A 17,442-nucleotide genomic window follows, 5' to 3' on the forward strand; every position below is an offset into this window, starting at 1 on the left:
GTAAAGCTATGGCCAAGAATCAAGTTTTGGCCAGACTTAGTTTTAGAAAAAATTAATCTTCTTGGGTTTTCAATCCTTGAAGGCTCTTTTCCATAGGCTGGAGAGTGTAGATAGTAAAGTTTGTAAATAATATTATATTTTTACAAAATCTCGAGAATCTGGGATTCTAATGACAGATTAAGAATCCATGGATACTACAGGATGGGGCAGAATCCCAAGCTTCTATTGGATGGTGAATTCAGTTCTTCTATTGGCTGATGCAGTATCCTAAGCTTCTATTAGATAGTTGAAAAGTTAGATGAACTTAGGTCTTCTTTTGGCTGATGCATAATCCTGGGTTACTGTTGGCTGATGCAGAATTCTAGATTCCTGTTGGCTGATCCAGAATCCTGGATTCCTGTTGGCTGATGCAGAATCCTGGATTCCTGTTGGCTGATGCAGAATTCTAGATTCCTGTTGGCTGATGCAGAATCCTGGATTCCTATTGGCTGATGCAGAATCCTGGATCCTGTTGGCTGATGCAAAATCCTGGATTTCTGTTGGCAGATGCAGAATCCTAGATTCCTGTTGGCTGATGAATTATCCTGGATTCCTGCTGGCTGATGCATTGTCCTGGATTCCTGTTGGCTGATACAGAATCCAGGATTCCTGTTGGCTGATGCATTATCCTGGATTCCTGTTGGCAGATGCAGAATCCTTGACTCACATTGGCTGATACAGAATAGCAGTGAACAGAAAACAAAAATCCTATTGGCAGTTCAATTCTACAATGAGACGTTGGATGTGGATATCAAAAAAATTTATCTGATCTTGGTTTAATTCAACTTCCAGATACAGGAAGTGGTGGGCTGGCTCAATCACCCAGATACCCTGTCGTGGCTTCACTTGGTATTCCACCAATAGGGATTCCAAGGCATGCAACCCAACACTCAGGAACAGTATATACGTATATACGTAGTTAGACCTGGAGTTGGATTCAATGCCTGGACCTTAACAAATAAAAGTTCTTGCTCTTGGTTCAAACCTCCAAATCCTTGTCCTCTTGTAGTGCTGGGAATGAACAAGAAGATGGGGAGTTCTTTGTCCACCAGTGTACTGCCCTGACCTGGTACAACAGGGCCAGTGTTGATTAGATCAACTTTCCAAAGACTCAGATGGCAATATTGTATGCAAGGTTCAAGTAAGCTCAAGACCATAAGCAAGGTTTAAAGGGTTTGGAGAATCCTTGTGGTAAGAAACCCTGGCTAAAAAGGACAGTTTCATCTGTTCTCAAGCGTGCCCATAAATAGATTAATTTTACATTAAACATCATGTATCTACTCCCATTCTGCATCATCTTGTAGGTGGGTTGGTGTAAACAGGGGATACTGATTCCTTCTAAACCCACTAACAATCAAACTATGTTTGGAAAAAACTAAAAAAATCGCAAAAACAATAAAGACAATGATCCTAAAAGGAGACTTTGCAAAATAAAATGAAATAAAAGATTGCCAATTTTACAGGGTAAATAATTTCAATCCAAGGTGATAAGCTAAAAGAAACACTTGACAATTTCTGTAGACAAAAATGGCCAAAAAAATGGTAAAAATGGAGGAAGGGAAATGGTACTTAAAAAAATATAAATAAACCTTCAAAGTTTCTGACTTAATAAAGTTAGTCTCTTCTAAATTGTAATTAAAATTTACATTATTTAGTCTTAAATCTGTGCATTGCCATTCAAATGGTAAAATATTCTATAAACAAAAATCATTAGAACTCGCAGCTCAAAGAAAAACCTTTTTCTGTATTATTTTACATAAATCAATCGAAAAGTTGATAATTTTTTCATTTATTGTGTTCCTAATAGAAGGTTCCGGGTGTCCGGTAGGACTCCAGTCTGTATACTTCTCCTTACCCTGGCTGTAGGGGGAGGGGGAGAACCTAAACAAATCACTAAATAAAATATGAATATTTACATAATTCAATTTTTCTAAATATTTTAACATCATCTGTAGTCTGCACCCTATATCATCTGAAACAATGCTGTGACAGGATCTTTAATTCAATAATAAAGTAAAATTTGATATAATTACAACCCTTCACCACATTTCATCATTTAAATGATACAAAGATATTATTTAAGTAAACATATGAATTTTAACTTTTTTAACTTAAAAAATACTGTAGATGTAACTTTAAGTGACTCTCCTTTTACAGAGTGGCATGACTGATTCACAACAGTGATCTTTATAGCTTTGTCTGAATATGAATAAATGATATAAATTAGTCATATCCCCTTTTACTACATATCTGTCTAGGGGACCCCGTACTGTTGTAAATCGGACTTGTCACTTTTCTTTTTAAATGGAAGGTCACTTGAAATAACAATTACATTGACAGTCCCTTTAATTAATCATATACCTAACTAATCTGCTGCCTGAGCTAACAAAGCCTGAGTCTGCTTTAGAGAGTGGAAAACCGACTTCGTCACTGCTTGAGTCCGGGGTAGGCCGGTCATTGGTTGGGGTCCCACCCCCGCTTCCACCCCACCAGGGGGAGACACGCCCTGCTCCTGTTCCAGGAGCATACGAGTAGTTGGACTTCTTTAGCGAGGATCTAAATATAAGTAACCGAAAATCATATCAAAAGTCAAATAAAAACTCTAACTAAATCCCATCCCATCCCATCCCATCCCATCCCATCCCATCCCATAAATAGGTGTTGATATAAAGTTTAAATGTCTAAGGATATAAAGTTTACATTTGTAGGGATATAAAGTTTACATCTGTCTGTAGGGATATAAAGTTTACATCTGTCTGTAGGGATATAAAGTTTATACATATAAGGATATAAAGTTTATACATATAAGGATATAAAGTATATATTCGTGTAGGAATATAAAGTTTGCACGTGGAGGGATATAAAGTTACCTGATGAGGTGCATGAAGAGGACGGTCTAAACCTGGTCCAGTTGCTACAGGAGGAGGGAGGGGATACACGACCACACCCTCTTCACTCGAGTCGATTGATACCTTCCTACAATAAGTAGATTAGATCAGTTCTTCACTCAAATAATTGATACATGTCATTTTCAATCGCTGACAATCGTTGATCTATGATCATAGATCTCAAGATAATTAAGATTTTTTGTATACTAATTTAAAAATAAAAATTTGTGTTGCTGATTTTTTTAGTGCATGTGTATTATGTACAGTGTAATGTGTATTTTCGAAAATTCACATGATTAAAAAACAATGTTTACACATTTGTGACTCTCCTACCCCACCACCTCCCGGAAAATATTCCATTAGCTGTGAGTTCCAAGAGTGAAGGAGGAAAAAATTCCTAATCCTTTATAAAAGAGGATTTCCTTCAAGTATAATGGTAAGATTTTTATTAAACTAACACAAGGCTTGCACAGATTTCAAAATTTTCATCTCTTCAGAAATCTTTAAAGTATACTTTGCAAGGAAAAAAATTGAAAAAGATGTGCGATACATTTTTTAGGAAGTATTAGTATTAGCTCCCCCGACCCCCCCCCCCCGAGCATCTAAAATATTTTTTTTTCTCGGAGGAGGGGGGGGAGGGAGGCTAGAGTGTCCCTGAAAAAAAAATCCCAGATGTGCGAGAGATTTTTAGGAATCTTTGGGTAAAACTAACTCAATTACAAATTTTAGCATTTAAGAATAATTTCTTGAAAATATACCCCTGGGTAGAAAGTGATGTGTGGTGTGTATTGTGTGTAGTGACTAGTGATTTGCATTCCTTAGCTTTGGTTCAATTTTGAATAGTTTTGCCTGTACTTTCTTTCAGGGTCCAATTTTGCAGAGTGTTTTCAAAATTGTTATTCATTGGCTTTTCTTGTATTATAATAAATCCTAACAAAAAGTTGGCAAAAGACGATCCAAAAACGATCCAAAAACAATCCAAAAACGATCTATTTAAGCGATCCAAAAACGATCCAAAAACAATCTATAACTTTTTTTCATAGTTACAAATTTTAATAGAAGCAAACCTTAACTTCTAAAATTCTTAAAAGTTTCATTTTAGTTTTTTTTCTTCAAAAATAATCCAAAAAATTAACAACCCTAATTGTGTGTACCTGCCGTGCTTGTAACCAGGGGCGTGCTGGGGGGAATCTGTGAATCTCAGGGGTTTAAGATCAGGTGAGAGACCGGGTAGTGGGGTGCGGTGGTGAGGGGTGTGCCCATGATAAGTATTGTGTGGGTAGAGGCGAGGGGGAGGGGGAGATATCCTACCCCCTTCCTCCCTTCCTGGTCCTAGTTTAGGGTGGATAGGAGTCACATTACTTAACCTACAGATACAACATATTCTTACAATGAAGACTTCAACAAAAATAATAATAATAAAATTAAAGATTGCCTGCAATAACAATTTGTTTGATACTGTTCTTTTCTTACTAAAACTGCTGATTTATCTATGAATTTGAAGATTTAAAAGAGATAATTAAGATATTTAAGAACTTATGTGGATCTTAAAACTGAAATTACTACAACGGGAACCGTACTAGAATATGATTATAAAAAATTAAAGCAATAATTTAGAATATTATATCCCTGACATCATAACCAGCAGCGACACTAGCAAGCATAGAGGACATATTGTACAACAGCATCTGTATAGCACCTGTACAATAATCAACATATGTTTAAAGGGACTGTAGGCTTAATTTCAAGAGAACCTTTCTTTTCATCCTTCTGTTTATCTACTTATCTGTGTATTAGTTTACTTAGCTGTTAATCTGTGTATTTGTTTACTTAGCTGTTAATCTGTTTATCTGTGTATCTGTTAATCAACTTATCTGTGTATCTCTTTACTTAGCTGTTTAACTGATTATTTGTTAATTTTTTCATTAGTTGATTGGTTGATATGTTTATCTGTATATCTATATGTATATGTATCTGTATATCTATCTGTATATCTATCTATCTATCTGTATATCTATCTGTATATGTATCTGTATATGTATCTGTATATGTATCTGCATATGTATCTGCGTATCTATCCGCATATCTATCTGCATATATATCTGTATATCTATCTGTATATCTATCTGTATATGTATCTGTATATCTATCTGTATATCTATCTGTATATCTATCTGTATATCTATCTGTATATGTATCTGTATATGTATCTGTATATGTATCTGTATATGTATCTGTATATGTATCTGCATATGTATCTGCATATCTATCCGCATATCTATCTACATATCTATCTGTATATCTATCTGTATATATATCTGTTTATAAATCTGTTTATCTGCTTATGTACCTGTTGAAATGTTTATATATCTGTTAAGGTTTTCTGTTTACTGTTTTTATATTAATCTATCTGTTTACCCATTTTCCCCTGTGGTTGGTCTGAAGTGCCCGCATATAACGTTGGAAGAGGAGTAGTCCTGTAAACGTCCACATTCTCATTATCTGAACGAAATACCAGTTAAGAAGCGCCAATAATTTTGTCTCAAGGAACTATTAGTTGCAATACCCGACCTAAAGTATCCATAAATAATCTTTGAAAGTTGTGTATTTCTTCCGAAAAAAACGTTAAAAATATTTACTAGCATTTCTTTTTCTACCTTGCCTCAGCCCCCAGACAATGCACATTCCCCACTTTTTTATTTATTGTATAAAATCTTGATGCTTTGTCGATAACCACTCGACCAATTAGCACACTCCTCCCCTCTATAAACTAAGACGTAGGCCTCAATTTAAGAGAAAAAGAAAAATTAAACAAGGGATATGAGGAACTAACTACACCAACTAGTACAGATACAGAATACAGATTTACGTGTTTTACAGCAAGTACATAGAATCCGCATCCGGATCCATTGGAGTCCCTACATTTAAGTACCATGGATCCGGATCCAAAACATGTTAGTTCCGTAGATACAGATTTATTGGATCCCCTAAATTTAAGTAGCGTGCATCCGGATCCATTGGATCCGATACATTTAAGTTCCGTGAATCCGGATCGAATGGATCAGTTACATTTAAGTTCCGTGGATACAAATCAATGGTTTAGCAACATTTTAGTTCCGTGGATCCGGATTCATTAGATCCACTACATTTTAGTTTCGTGGATTTGCCCCAATTAAGTTCCGTGGATCCGGATTCATTGGATCCGCTACTTATAAGTTCCGTGGATTCGGATTAATTGCATATCCACAACATTTTAGTTCCGTGGATCCGGATCCATTGGATATCCGCGACATCTTAGTTTCGTGGATCCGGATCCGTTGGGTTCAAAACATTTAAGTTTTGTAGCAAAATTTCATCCAGTTTAAGGTAGAAAACATGTTATGTATGTATGCGCAGAACTGGGCGGGAAATTTAGTTGATTTTTAAGTATGAAAAGATTAATTTTTCCCGAAAGCTTCTTAAACTTAAACAGAGAAAAATAGCAAAACATGCAACATACACAGTGGTTTCGTCGTGAGAAAATTTGCAATTATTGCCGAATTTTTTTTAATTGCAGAAATTATGACATATTTTTTTGATTTTGCACTTTTTAAGCCGTGTTTCTTCTATGCAAATTTGCCTAGAATAAACCCCTGAAACCTAACAGAATACATAACAAGAAACAACTAAACAAAATAAATCTAAAAAAGATTCTTGAACAGAATCTTTAAAAAACAATCCAAGCTGTACTTACTGTTGAATAATCTATTAGTGCGACTAATAAATGAGCGCGGTGATGAAAGGAAATGTTTAGATTTTGAACAATTTGAATGCGTGGAGTTGGGTAGGGTACAAGAATAACTAGAGGGCCGAGAGGTCAGTGTATACTCGGAGTAAGATGGATGAAAGTAAAACGAATAATCCTCGTGAGCTTGAAAAAAAGTAATACCATAACTTCAGAGCCTGCGATTTAAAAGATTTTAAGATATAAGACTCAGGTCTAAGTTGTCATTGAGACTAATTTAAGACTTAAGCCTAGGGATTTAAGTTCCAACTAAATTTTCCAAGGAGTTTGTTTTATTAAACCGGTTTTATAATGTTTTTGGCAGATTTTCAAGGTGAAAATTGGTGGATTCCGGGAATTGATTCAAAGAAGATTCAACACTGAGGCTAACACTCCACTAAGGCCAAACAAGGTCGGTTTTATCTTCATAAGTTGAGTCTAAGAGCTGGCAGCTGTCGATCACGTGACACAAGCTGTCGTCAGCTGATTCATAAGTGGGGTCTAGGAATTAAGACTCGAGCCGAAGCTTTCAAATCGCGGGCTCAGATTATTATTGACATATATTCATACATCTTTAAAGGGAGTAATTTTTAAGACCTTCATTTTAAAACGTCGCGGTTTACAAGGACTTTACATCTAAACCTTTATTAGATGTAACTATTGTCGTTTTTCTGGCTTCAAAAACAAGTGTTAATTTCGCCCATTGTTTATGTAGCAGAAATGCGCTAGTCACTTTACATAACCCCCATAGTTCTAAATTATTAAGTTTTTTAAGAAGAAAATAATTGATATCTCATAAATTCTGATTAGACAAAGCATATGATAACTTTTAAATGGAAATCCACCAAACGTCAACACTCTACTATTCATTTTATAACAATTTATTCCCTTTTTATGTCTCTAGAAGAAAATGTATTTAAGAGGAAATACAAAATTAATAAATCATACAGAGATGGAATTTAAAGAACTTGAGCCGCGGTTTAAATCCGCCAAAACACCGGTTTAAATTAAGCGCCGGCTTAAATCTTGAAACATTTGATACAATTTTAAGTGAAACCAACCATATTTAAACCGCGGCTTAAATTTAAACCTCCGCTCAAATTCTTTAAATTCCAATATTTCTTTAAGATAATATGTATAGTTATTTGTTATCCAGTGATTGTGAGATTTTTAAAAGCAGTGAATTATAGATCTAATTAATATCCATGTGTTTAGGGCGTTACCTTCTGACAAAGACGGCGGGGTGAGGAGTGGGCGTTTCTCTAGTGAGGGTGCAGATTTACTCCACCTACAATTTATGTTTTCATTCTTATACTAAATACAAAGGTTAATTTCAAGGATAAAGATAAATAGTGTCACATCCCATCCCATCCCATATCCCAATTCAAATCCCTACCTGAGAGGATGCCTGGGTGTAAGGGGTAGCTCCAAGGTCTGAGGTCGCTCTACTTCAGTACCATACGAGGTCTGCCGAGATAAGCGTCTAAATAAACAATACTTTAGTAAATATGTTTCTTTATTCTATATATTATATAAAGCAGATATCTCTGTTTGTCTGCCTAACTGTGTGTCTGGATGCCCTATCATTTGCCTAACATTTTTGTAAATCCTTAACATGTTGAACGTTATACATTTTGCCATGGTTCGTATTTTTTATTAAGGAAAAAGAAATTTATATTTAATACAATTAGTAAAAAAATCGTTAACTTTTAAAGATTCAAAACGGTGCCATTGAAACCTTTATCTGTTCATGAATATTGAAGTTAAAATCAGTTTTCTAGCTTAAAAAGTATTTAATTCTGATAATTTCAGAGATTATTTTTAAATTAGGACTCAACTAAATTAGAAATGGCCAACTCACTATTGTAGAGAAATCACAGTTGAAAATTATCAGTTTCCAAACCGGTAAACGTTTTAAACCTGGATTTCTAATTCATACTCTGTTAGAAAAGTTTAAAAGGATACCCAAGGTTGAGATTCGGACGTGCCACGCTGGTGGGTAATTTGAAATTAGGTTGAAATACTCTTAATATACTAGAAATATTAATAGGAGAGGGTTAAAACGGTTGAAATAAAGATATAAAGAATGTTTATAAAAATAATCTTAAACACCCACACACACTATTTCAAGATACTTCAATAATTTTAAAGTTTCCAAACTTATGAATAAATTTATTCTGAGAAATTCAAATTTTATTCATTAACTGCTTAGAAAACTCTTTTCAGAAATTAGTATTATACCAGTGGCCGTCAACGAGTATAATCATTAGATTTAACTAATAAATTAGTGCTAAGTATCAAAACCAAATTTTCTTTGTGTTTAGTGTTTACTCTTGCTATTTAACATTAACGATGTTAGCCATTGTATAAATGTAAAAATAACAAGATTGATCAAAAATAGAGTACTAAGGTCAACCCTGTATTAAACTCCCAGCGCAACTTCCGTCTCCTTCAGTCGTCGATTTTATTTTCAATATCACCGGCATTTAAGAAAATCCTAAATTTTAAAATTTACCGCTTTTGAATTCGAACTCAGTCGCTGCGGAACAGAGCTATTAACACGAAGAAACTGATAGTTAGGTTTGCGAATGATAAAAATATGAAAAATAGAAGACACATTCCCACCAAATGTTCTCGAAATGAAAACTTTAAACTCTTTTAACACCTTGAGTATGGGTTTCCTGTCCGTTCTATTATTCAACACAACATCTTAGATGTTTACCTTGGGGCGGGGGGAGGAGGACGTTCTGAGTACTCCCCTGAGCTCCCTCCACTCTGATCATAATACGCCCCTGAGGAGCCAGAGGGTGTTCTGCGATGACCTCCACCGGGGCCTCGATTTGTTACACGGTCATAGCTAAATTAAATAACAATTACAATAATCAAAATAATTTTCTTTTTGAGAATAAAACCAAAATAAGTGTTAAGTAAGAAAACTAAAGATGCAGAAAAACAAAATATTGCTCCAAATTGTGCTATATACCTAGGGTTACTGTATCCGGGACCAGGGAGCTCTGTATAGTTTACCGGACCGACAGATCGGTCATGAGAAGTTGACCGATCGTGACCACCAATTCGGTCATGACCTCCTATTCGATCGTGACCTCCTGTACGATCATGGCCTCCTGTTCTGTCGTGATACTGGTACCCGGGGTCAAGGTCTCTCTGTTCCTAGAAAAAAAATTAATAATTACAGCAAATTCAACATTTAAGAATACGATGACAAAATTATTAAAATGTCGCCTTCACAACTATTAAGTGATTACTTACTGGTTCTAGAATTTTTTAAGGATATATTTGTGTGACTTATTGAACATTATCATAATATCTATGTGAACATTTAAAGTTTAAGAATTCAACAATCGCCTTTGTTTGATATAAAAAATGGAAACTTGTCCGTAAAAAACTGTTCTATATTTTTGCGATTCATTTTCAATCTTCAGAGATACCAGACCGAATTAAAATAATCCATCAGACAACAAATACAGATTAGTTTATTGAAAGGATTACCAATACATATATACTTTACCTTAATTATGAGGAGACTATACCAATCCAAGAGGCATTATAACGGTTTAACTGATGATCTTTCTGTTTTGTGTGTGTGTGTGTGTGGTAATTCTAGTTAAAAATTCAAACCTCTGATCTTGAAGTATTTATTAAGGTCGATTTAAACACACAAAATGGTGTTAAGGGGCAACATAAAATGATTTAACCACCTAAGTCAGAGAAAAATTAGGGAACTTTGTTTAAATTTTCTCTTAACGGGGCTGTAAGCGTCATTGTTTACATGCAAAGATGACAATGCCCGATTCACAACGGTACCATTGAAATATAGCTTTTAGGGGTACCATTGTAAATCGGGCATTGCCATCTTTGCAATTTGCATAAATGATCACTTAAACTTAAGCTTTTAGACCCTTTACCGATTTCTTTGATGTGTCCACTTTCCAAAAAAGTTAACAAATCATTTTAAAACTCTATTAAAAAAACGAAACAAGATCGATTTTTGGTTTCATATATTTTAATTTAATTTCACCTGGTAATATCTAGCTGTCCTAGCCATAGTGTAGGGAGGACAAGGTTGTTCTGGTAAATCATGCCCGACATGCCCCCAGTCATGTGAATCCACGTGATCAGAATGCCGGTCATGCAAGTCATGACGATCATGCAAATCCTGGTGGCCAAGTCGATCAAACTCCTAATAAAATTTCTTTTAACCCGTCACAAGCCATCAAATTAAACCGCCAGGAATTGGACAAAGAATGATGAAATATTTTAAAATTAAATTATGGAAAAAGTTTGATAGTGTAGGGATATAAAGTTTATATGTGGAGGGTTATAAAGTTTAAAAGTGATGGGATATTAAATTTTTAAGAGTAGGTATATAAAGTTTATACGTGGAGGGATATAAAGCTTATAACTATATAGATATCAATTTTTTTAGTTTAGGCATATACCGTCTATAAGTGTAGGGATATAAACATTATTATACAGTTTATATCTGTACTCTGTAGGGATCATTAGTTTAGGTATATACCGTCTATATGTGTAGGGATATAAAGTTTACATCTGTACTCTGTAGGGATTATTAATGTAGGGATATACCGTCTAAAGTGTAGGGATATAAAGTTTAACTGTGTAGGGATAAAAAGTTTACATCTGTACTCTGTAGGGATTGTTAGTGAAGGGATACACCCTCTATAGGTGTTGATATAAAGTTTAAATGTCTAAGGATATAAAGTTTACATTTGTAGGGATATAAAGTTTACATCTGTCTGTAGGGATATAAAGTTTACATCTGTCNCACATCACATCACATCACATCACATCACATCACATCACATCACATCACATCACATCACATCACATCACATCACATCACATCACATCACATCACATCACATCACATCACATCACATCACATCACATCACATCACATCACATCACATCACATCACATCACATCACATCACATCACATCACATCACATCACATCACATCACATCACATCACATCACATCACATCACATCACATCACATCACATCACATCACATCACATCACATCACATCACATCACATCACATCACATCACATCACATCACATCACATCACATCACATCACATCAAACATACTTGAATATTAATTTGGGAAAAAAAGGCACAAATCTGCGAAAATCTTGACAAAAAGATCAAAGAATGAATAGATTGTTACCTGTTTTGACTGTCAACAATATTTGGTCGTTGTTTGTTAGAATGTGTGCTGGGGCCCCAGGTTTTCCCTTTAACACCGTCTGCGGGCACTAAATATACAAATATGCAAAAATTATAATTAAATCAGATATAGACAATATAAATTCATATAAATTCAAGAACAAATTAAAGGAAGTAAAAAAATAAAAGAGCTGGAAAAACCAAGAAAAATATCACATAACATAACAAATATTCTGAAACGTGCCGCATTTGCTTTAAAAAGGTGCCGACCCCGTTATTGAGTGCTTAACATAACGTCCACTTAAACAGGGTGGCCAAAACTTTTTGAGAAAAATCCGTACATTTTCAGAAAAAATTCGTACAATCAATACATTTACGAAAAAAAGCCGTTCAATCCGTACATAACAATCCGTACAAGCTGTAATTTTTTTAGACAAATCCGTACAATTCGTACATTTAAAAAAACATCCGTACATTCAGTATTGCCTCTTTATACTTCTAGTGATCTGTTTGAAAAAGAAAAAAATAGCAAAACTAAAACTTTAAAAGAATAAATTTGTTATGCAGTCATGTTACTTTATTTTGATGTCATTTATTCTCTGTCAAAAATTGTATTTTTGTAATGTTGAATGACGTTAATTTAACATCAAATTAAAAAAATTATTTATTAAAAATTTAGAAGTTGCAAACATTTATATAATCTTCTATTTGTATTTCTATCTCTGAAATTAATTTCATTTTTTAGTAAATGTTCAGGGTCAATTTTCATAACAACTAACATGTTTTTCTTAGAATTTTCTCCAGGGAACCTTAAGAATACAAAAATGTTGCTTACCTTAAATAAAGTTATCAAATGTAATTTGTTGATCAAGTCATAAATTATATTTTTGACGTTATATGACGTTCATGAGATGTTACAAAAAGAAACAGATATTTTCATCACCTTTTTTCAATTCAACCCATAAAACTTATGCTCCTCCCCTGCCATAACCATCCCCCCCCTCCCACTCTCATATATTTGATAGATTTTATCAATGATCCATCTGATTTAAATTGTGTCACCCCTCCCCCGATGTGAAGCAGTCACTGGACCTCACAACCCTCCTACCATGGTCCTACCTGGACCTCACAACCATCCTACCATGGTCCTACGTGGACCTCTCAACCCTCGCTACCATGGTCCTCCCTGGACCTCACAACCCTCCTACCATGGTCCTACCTGGACCTCACAACCCTCCTACCATGGTCCTACCTGGACCTCACAACCCTCCTACCATGGTCCTACCTGGACCTCACAACCCTCCTACCATGGTCCTACCTGGACCTCACAACCCTCCTACCATGGTCCTACCTGGACCTCACAACCCTCCTACCATGGTCCTACCTGGACCTCACAACCCTCCTACCATGGTCCTGCCTGGACCTCTTGGAGTTCACCACCAAGTATACCCAAGTAAGTAACCTAATATGACTCGGAATGAAGTTAAACTTTATTTTAACGAAACTTTTTTTTTATAAAATTTTGATGCAAAAATTAGCTTTTCATGAGTCAAAATCGAAAGAAAAAAATAATGTTTTCCGAATAAAAATCCTGAAAATTCCCACAGTTTGAGACATAATCCATACATTCAGTGCAATCAGTACAATTTGTTTGTAAACATAAAAAATCCATACTTATTGGCCACCCTGTAAATATTAATATATTTTGGTTTAGCATCTATCATTAATTCTAGCTCTTAAAGTATGTTAATGCTTTGAACATTGAAAAGAAAGTAATAAACTTAAAATTAAATTACAGTTCTGTTTTCCAAAATTCAATCTAAATCAATAAAAAGTGTTACTTACCAAGGATTTTCATTCTTTCAAGCAAACTCTAAATGTTACCCATGCAAATATTGAAGCATGCAAAATATTTTTGGTAAAAACAGATATATTTCATTAAAACATTGGGTTAGTTAAATTAGTTAACTAAAAAAATGTTACTGTGCAAAATGCAACTTTGTTTACCCGGGGGTATATATTTTTCATTTAACTAGTTATTTTGCATTTCTCGGGGTTAAAACTTTTCAGTTAAAGGACAAGTGTTTGGATCCTTTCATTTTAGTTCCCAGTGTTGGATCCGCAAAAATATTAGGATTCACAGATTCGGCTCCAAGAGCCAACTTTTTAGCCAAATCTGAACTATTGAAAAAGAGATTATTAAAAATGTCCTTCTCCCTGAATGGTTCATCAAGTTTTAGCATAAAAATAACAAAAAAATAAAATAATTTGAAAATTCTTCTTTTGTTAAGAAAATCAATTAATCTTAAATGTTCATGACCTGAATCAAGATACGGATCCGCATCAAAAAAAGTTAAATCCTAAGACTGCCTGCCAGGTTTTAACCCCGGACTGAACTATCCCGAGGAATTAATCTAACTATTATGACAAAAAATCTAGTTAACCCTAGCTTCATCCAAGGATTTACAAACCAAATTTTATATTCTGATTTATTTTATATTAGGGGGGGGGGGGCCACTCTCTTGCATATCTTATTTTAAAAATATTTAATGGCGACTCTGAAAAATATAGACCCCTGGACTGTGTTAGTACTCACATGCAATAGCCCTGAGTCTGGTTAGTGTTGGTGACCCAGGATAATTATGTTCCATATCTTGTATTGTCATTGTATGCCGGAAATCTAAAAATTGTTCTTCCAGTTCAGTGTTCGAAAATATTGGCCATTCAGACAGGAAAAAAATAAATCCTTTTATTATTTGTCTATTATCCATTTTCAAAAAAAAAATGTTGTTACTGTTCAATTTTCAAACATCTAGTCTACGCATGCCGGAAATCAAAATTTTGTCTTTCCAGGTCAATATATTCCAGAGATCTTGGCGATCAATGTCGGAAAAAAAATCTTGGCTTTTGTTCATCCTCCATTTTAAAAACCAGAATATTGGCTTTTCAGTTTAATGTCCTAAAATAGTTTATAAATGCTGGAAATATCATATTGTCTCTCCAATAATATCTTTCATCTTGTCTTTCATCCATTCTTAAAAAAAAATAAATTGTCTTTTAATATAATGTTCAAACTCTTGTCTATCGATTCTGAAAATTTTAAATTTGTCCTTCCTGAGGCCGAATTTAAAGAATTTGATCCACGGCTTAAATTTAAGACGCGGCTCAAATCAAAATTGGTTCCACTTAAAATTGTATTCAATTTTTAAGCCGGTGCTCAATTAAAACCAGTTTTTGGGGGATTTGAGACGCGGCTTAAATTCATTAAATTCGGACACTGTTAATTGTTCATAATCTTATCTATCTATACTGCAATCATCTTAAAACCCTCCAAAATTCCCTATCACCGACAATTAGTAAGCCTTAGAATAGAGCAATATGTTGAAGCCCAATACAATATTTGAATATATGCAATATTCAAAGGCCTGGATAAGTTTCCTAAAAACCAGAAATGCACCCGATAGTTGAAGAAGGATTGTTATTGTTAAAAAACCACTTTTGTTACCCTCATTAACACCATTGTTTTGATCTAAGCTGAGAAGGTCTGAGTGGGAATGAGTCAGAGAGATTTTATGTCGAAAGTCTGGAAAATGTTAATTTAATAATAGATTATTAATATTATAAAATGTTAGAAGTATTATGGTTAATTGCTTAAAATAAAATGTTGTTTAAAGTGAAAAATATTTTTTAATTTTATTCTTTTGATGCGATAAAATGATTTTTCATTGCTCATTGCTAATTAAAAATTAATTTTGTCTGAGATTATTAAGAGCTGATTATTTTAACTGACAAAGACATGATTGTTTGGACCGATTAAGAGATACTTCTTTCAAAAAAACAAATCATTGCTTTTTTGTCGGGTAAAACATAATTAAATTCTCAATCGGCAAAAACCACAGTCATATCTAAATTAGAGTAGAGGGGGGGGGGGAGGCAAGCCACACCCTTAGCGCCTCCTATCCACAATTTACTGACAAACATATACTTGCGGCAAAACGCTCACTCGTAGCGCTTACTTAGCCACACCCAAATAGCATGTGGCAAAATTTTAATCTTCTTTATATATGTTTTCGGAATTGAGGATAAGTTCAATCTTTGCAAGAAACAATGCAGTTTTGTGTAGGAATTGCTTTAAAATTATCTGAAATCGGATTTAAGGGTTAAATTCATCTCAGTGCGATCAAATTCTGGTATGTAAGTAATAAAAATCTATTTTGTATCATTTATCGTCGTGTGACGTTGCCAAAATGGAGTTATTAGTCATTAACGGATGCAATTAGGCATTTAAAATTAAGACATTTAGCCGGAAGCTATTTGTGTGTGGCTAAGAAAGCTGTGGTTTGCCTTCCCCCCCACCTCCTTCAATCAATTAAGATATGACTGTGGTTTTGGCCGATTGAGAATAATTATGTTTTACCTCACTAAAAAGCAATGATTTGGTTTTTTGAAAAAGAAACATACAGGTTTGGTTTGGCTAAAAGAAAAATAATTTTTGTTTTGCTGATTGCGAAATAATTCGAAGGGTAATTGACAAATGATATTTTTGCTGTTTTAGATATAATTCTGTTTTTAGGAAAATTACAAGCACTTTTAGTTCCAACCCGGGATTTGGCCAATTTATAATTTATAATTTATAAAAAGGTTGAAGTTTGCAATATCTCCTGTTACAAGTTTTATTTTCGGAAATTATTCAATAATGGAAATTATAATCCTTGTCATGCTGACGTTACTTATAGTTTTTAATCAACTTTTGCTTTAGGTATGGAACAGGATCTTAAAAAATCAAATCTTCCGATTCCAGGCCAGTGCCCATTTCTAACACTCAGAGTTGGAAAAGGTGTGAAATATCAAAGCTCAATTTCAGAGTAATTTCAATAATTGTCTCAGCTTTATTAATAAATATGGTAATAAGAAATTAGGTCTTTGCCACAAACTCTGATTTTCTAATCCATTGAAAAACAAAGTTGTTTACCTATATTTCGAACTGTACATTCTGTTAGATTAATTAACCTAAGTTTGAAATATCAAAGGTTTACACCATCAGCAAGCGACGATAGAAGAATTAGAGGATCGGAGTTGTGGAGACTCTACTCCATTGGATTTAAAAATGTTTCCGAATCTATTTAAAAATCTGAATTGGTTAGAGCTTTACCTGAAGGAGCAGATATAACTGAGGAACTTGCAGAAGCTTCTTTCTTTAACAATCTGCTCCTAAACAGGAAATATTTCCGTGCCTGTTGCCTAGCTGTTATTAGACAGACACTTGTATGGGCATAGCGTAATCCCTTTATTTTCTAATAATGGGTCTAGATTTCATGAATACCGAGAAATATTAAATAGTTAAACCGCAGAGAAAAAACCCCTTATTTTGTTCAAGATTAAAAAATTTGGCATAAGCGGGACTTTTTATTCTTCTTAATAATTTAGCCGGAAAGTTCATAATTTGACCCAATCTGGCTATATAAACACCAAAAAAATGAGGCGCTTCGTGCGGACATACTCTGAGAGGAGAAAAGATCTTCAAAAGAAGGGGGGGGG

At 34.3% G+C, this 17,442-nt stretch overlaps 1 protein-coding gene across 1 annotated transcript in view; it reads right to left on the reverse strand.

Moving 5' to 3' along the window:
• Window positions 1-338: 338 nt before the first annotated feature.
• The window catches only part of LOC111709976 (mitogen-activated protein kinase kinase kinase 11), a 23,432-nt gene continuing 6,328 nt past the window's right edge, over window positions 339-17,442 (reverse strand). Inside the window, exons 7-20 of the mRNA XM_023483958.1 lie at window positions 17,057-17,149; window positions 15,410-15,487; window positions 14,501-14,584; window positions 11,906-11,993; window positions 7,914-7,978; window positions 6,661-6,837; window positions 5,346-5,429; window positions 4,557-4,626; window positions 4,082-4,294; window positions 2,842-3,015; window positions 2,401-2,595; window positions 1,885-1,920; window positions 1,025-1,105; window positions 339-711 (exon numbers count right to left, since the gene is read on the reverse strand). Coding sequence (XP_023339726.1) covers window positions 339-711; window positions 1,025-1,105; window positions 1,885-1,920; window positions 2,401-2,595; window positions 2,842-3,015; window positions 4,082-4,294; window positions 4,557-4,626; window positions 5,346-5,429; window positions 6,661-6,837; window positions 7,914-7,978; window positions 11,906-11,993; window positions 14,501-14,584; window positions 15,410-15,487; window positions 17,057-17,149 — 1,811 coding nt within the window. The remainder of the gene's footprint in view (window positions 712-1,024; window positions 1,106-1,884; window positions 1,921-2,400; window positions 2,596-2,841; window positions 3,016-4,081; window positions 4,295-4,556; window positions 4,627-5,345; window positions 5,430-6,660; window positions 6,838-7,913; window positions 7,979-11,905; window positions 11,994-14,500; window positions 14,585-15,409; window positions 15,488-17,056; window positions 17,150-17,442) is intronic.

The sequence above is a fragment of the Eurytemora carolleeae genome, unplaced genomic scaffold (genome assembly GCF_000591075.1).
Source record: "Eurytemora carolleeae unplaced genomic scaffold, Eaff_2.0 scaffold1008, whole genome shotgun sequence".
Classification (NCBI taxonomy): Eukaryota; Metazoa; Arthropoda; class Copepoda; order Calanoida; family Temoridae; genus Eurytemora; species Eurytemora carolleeae.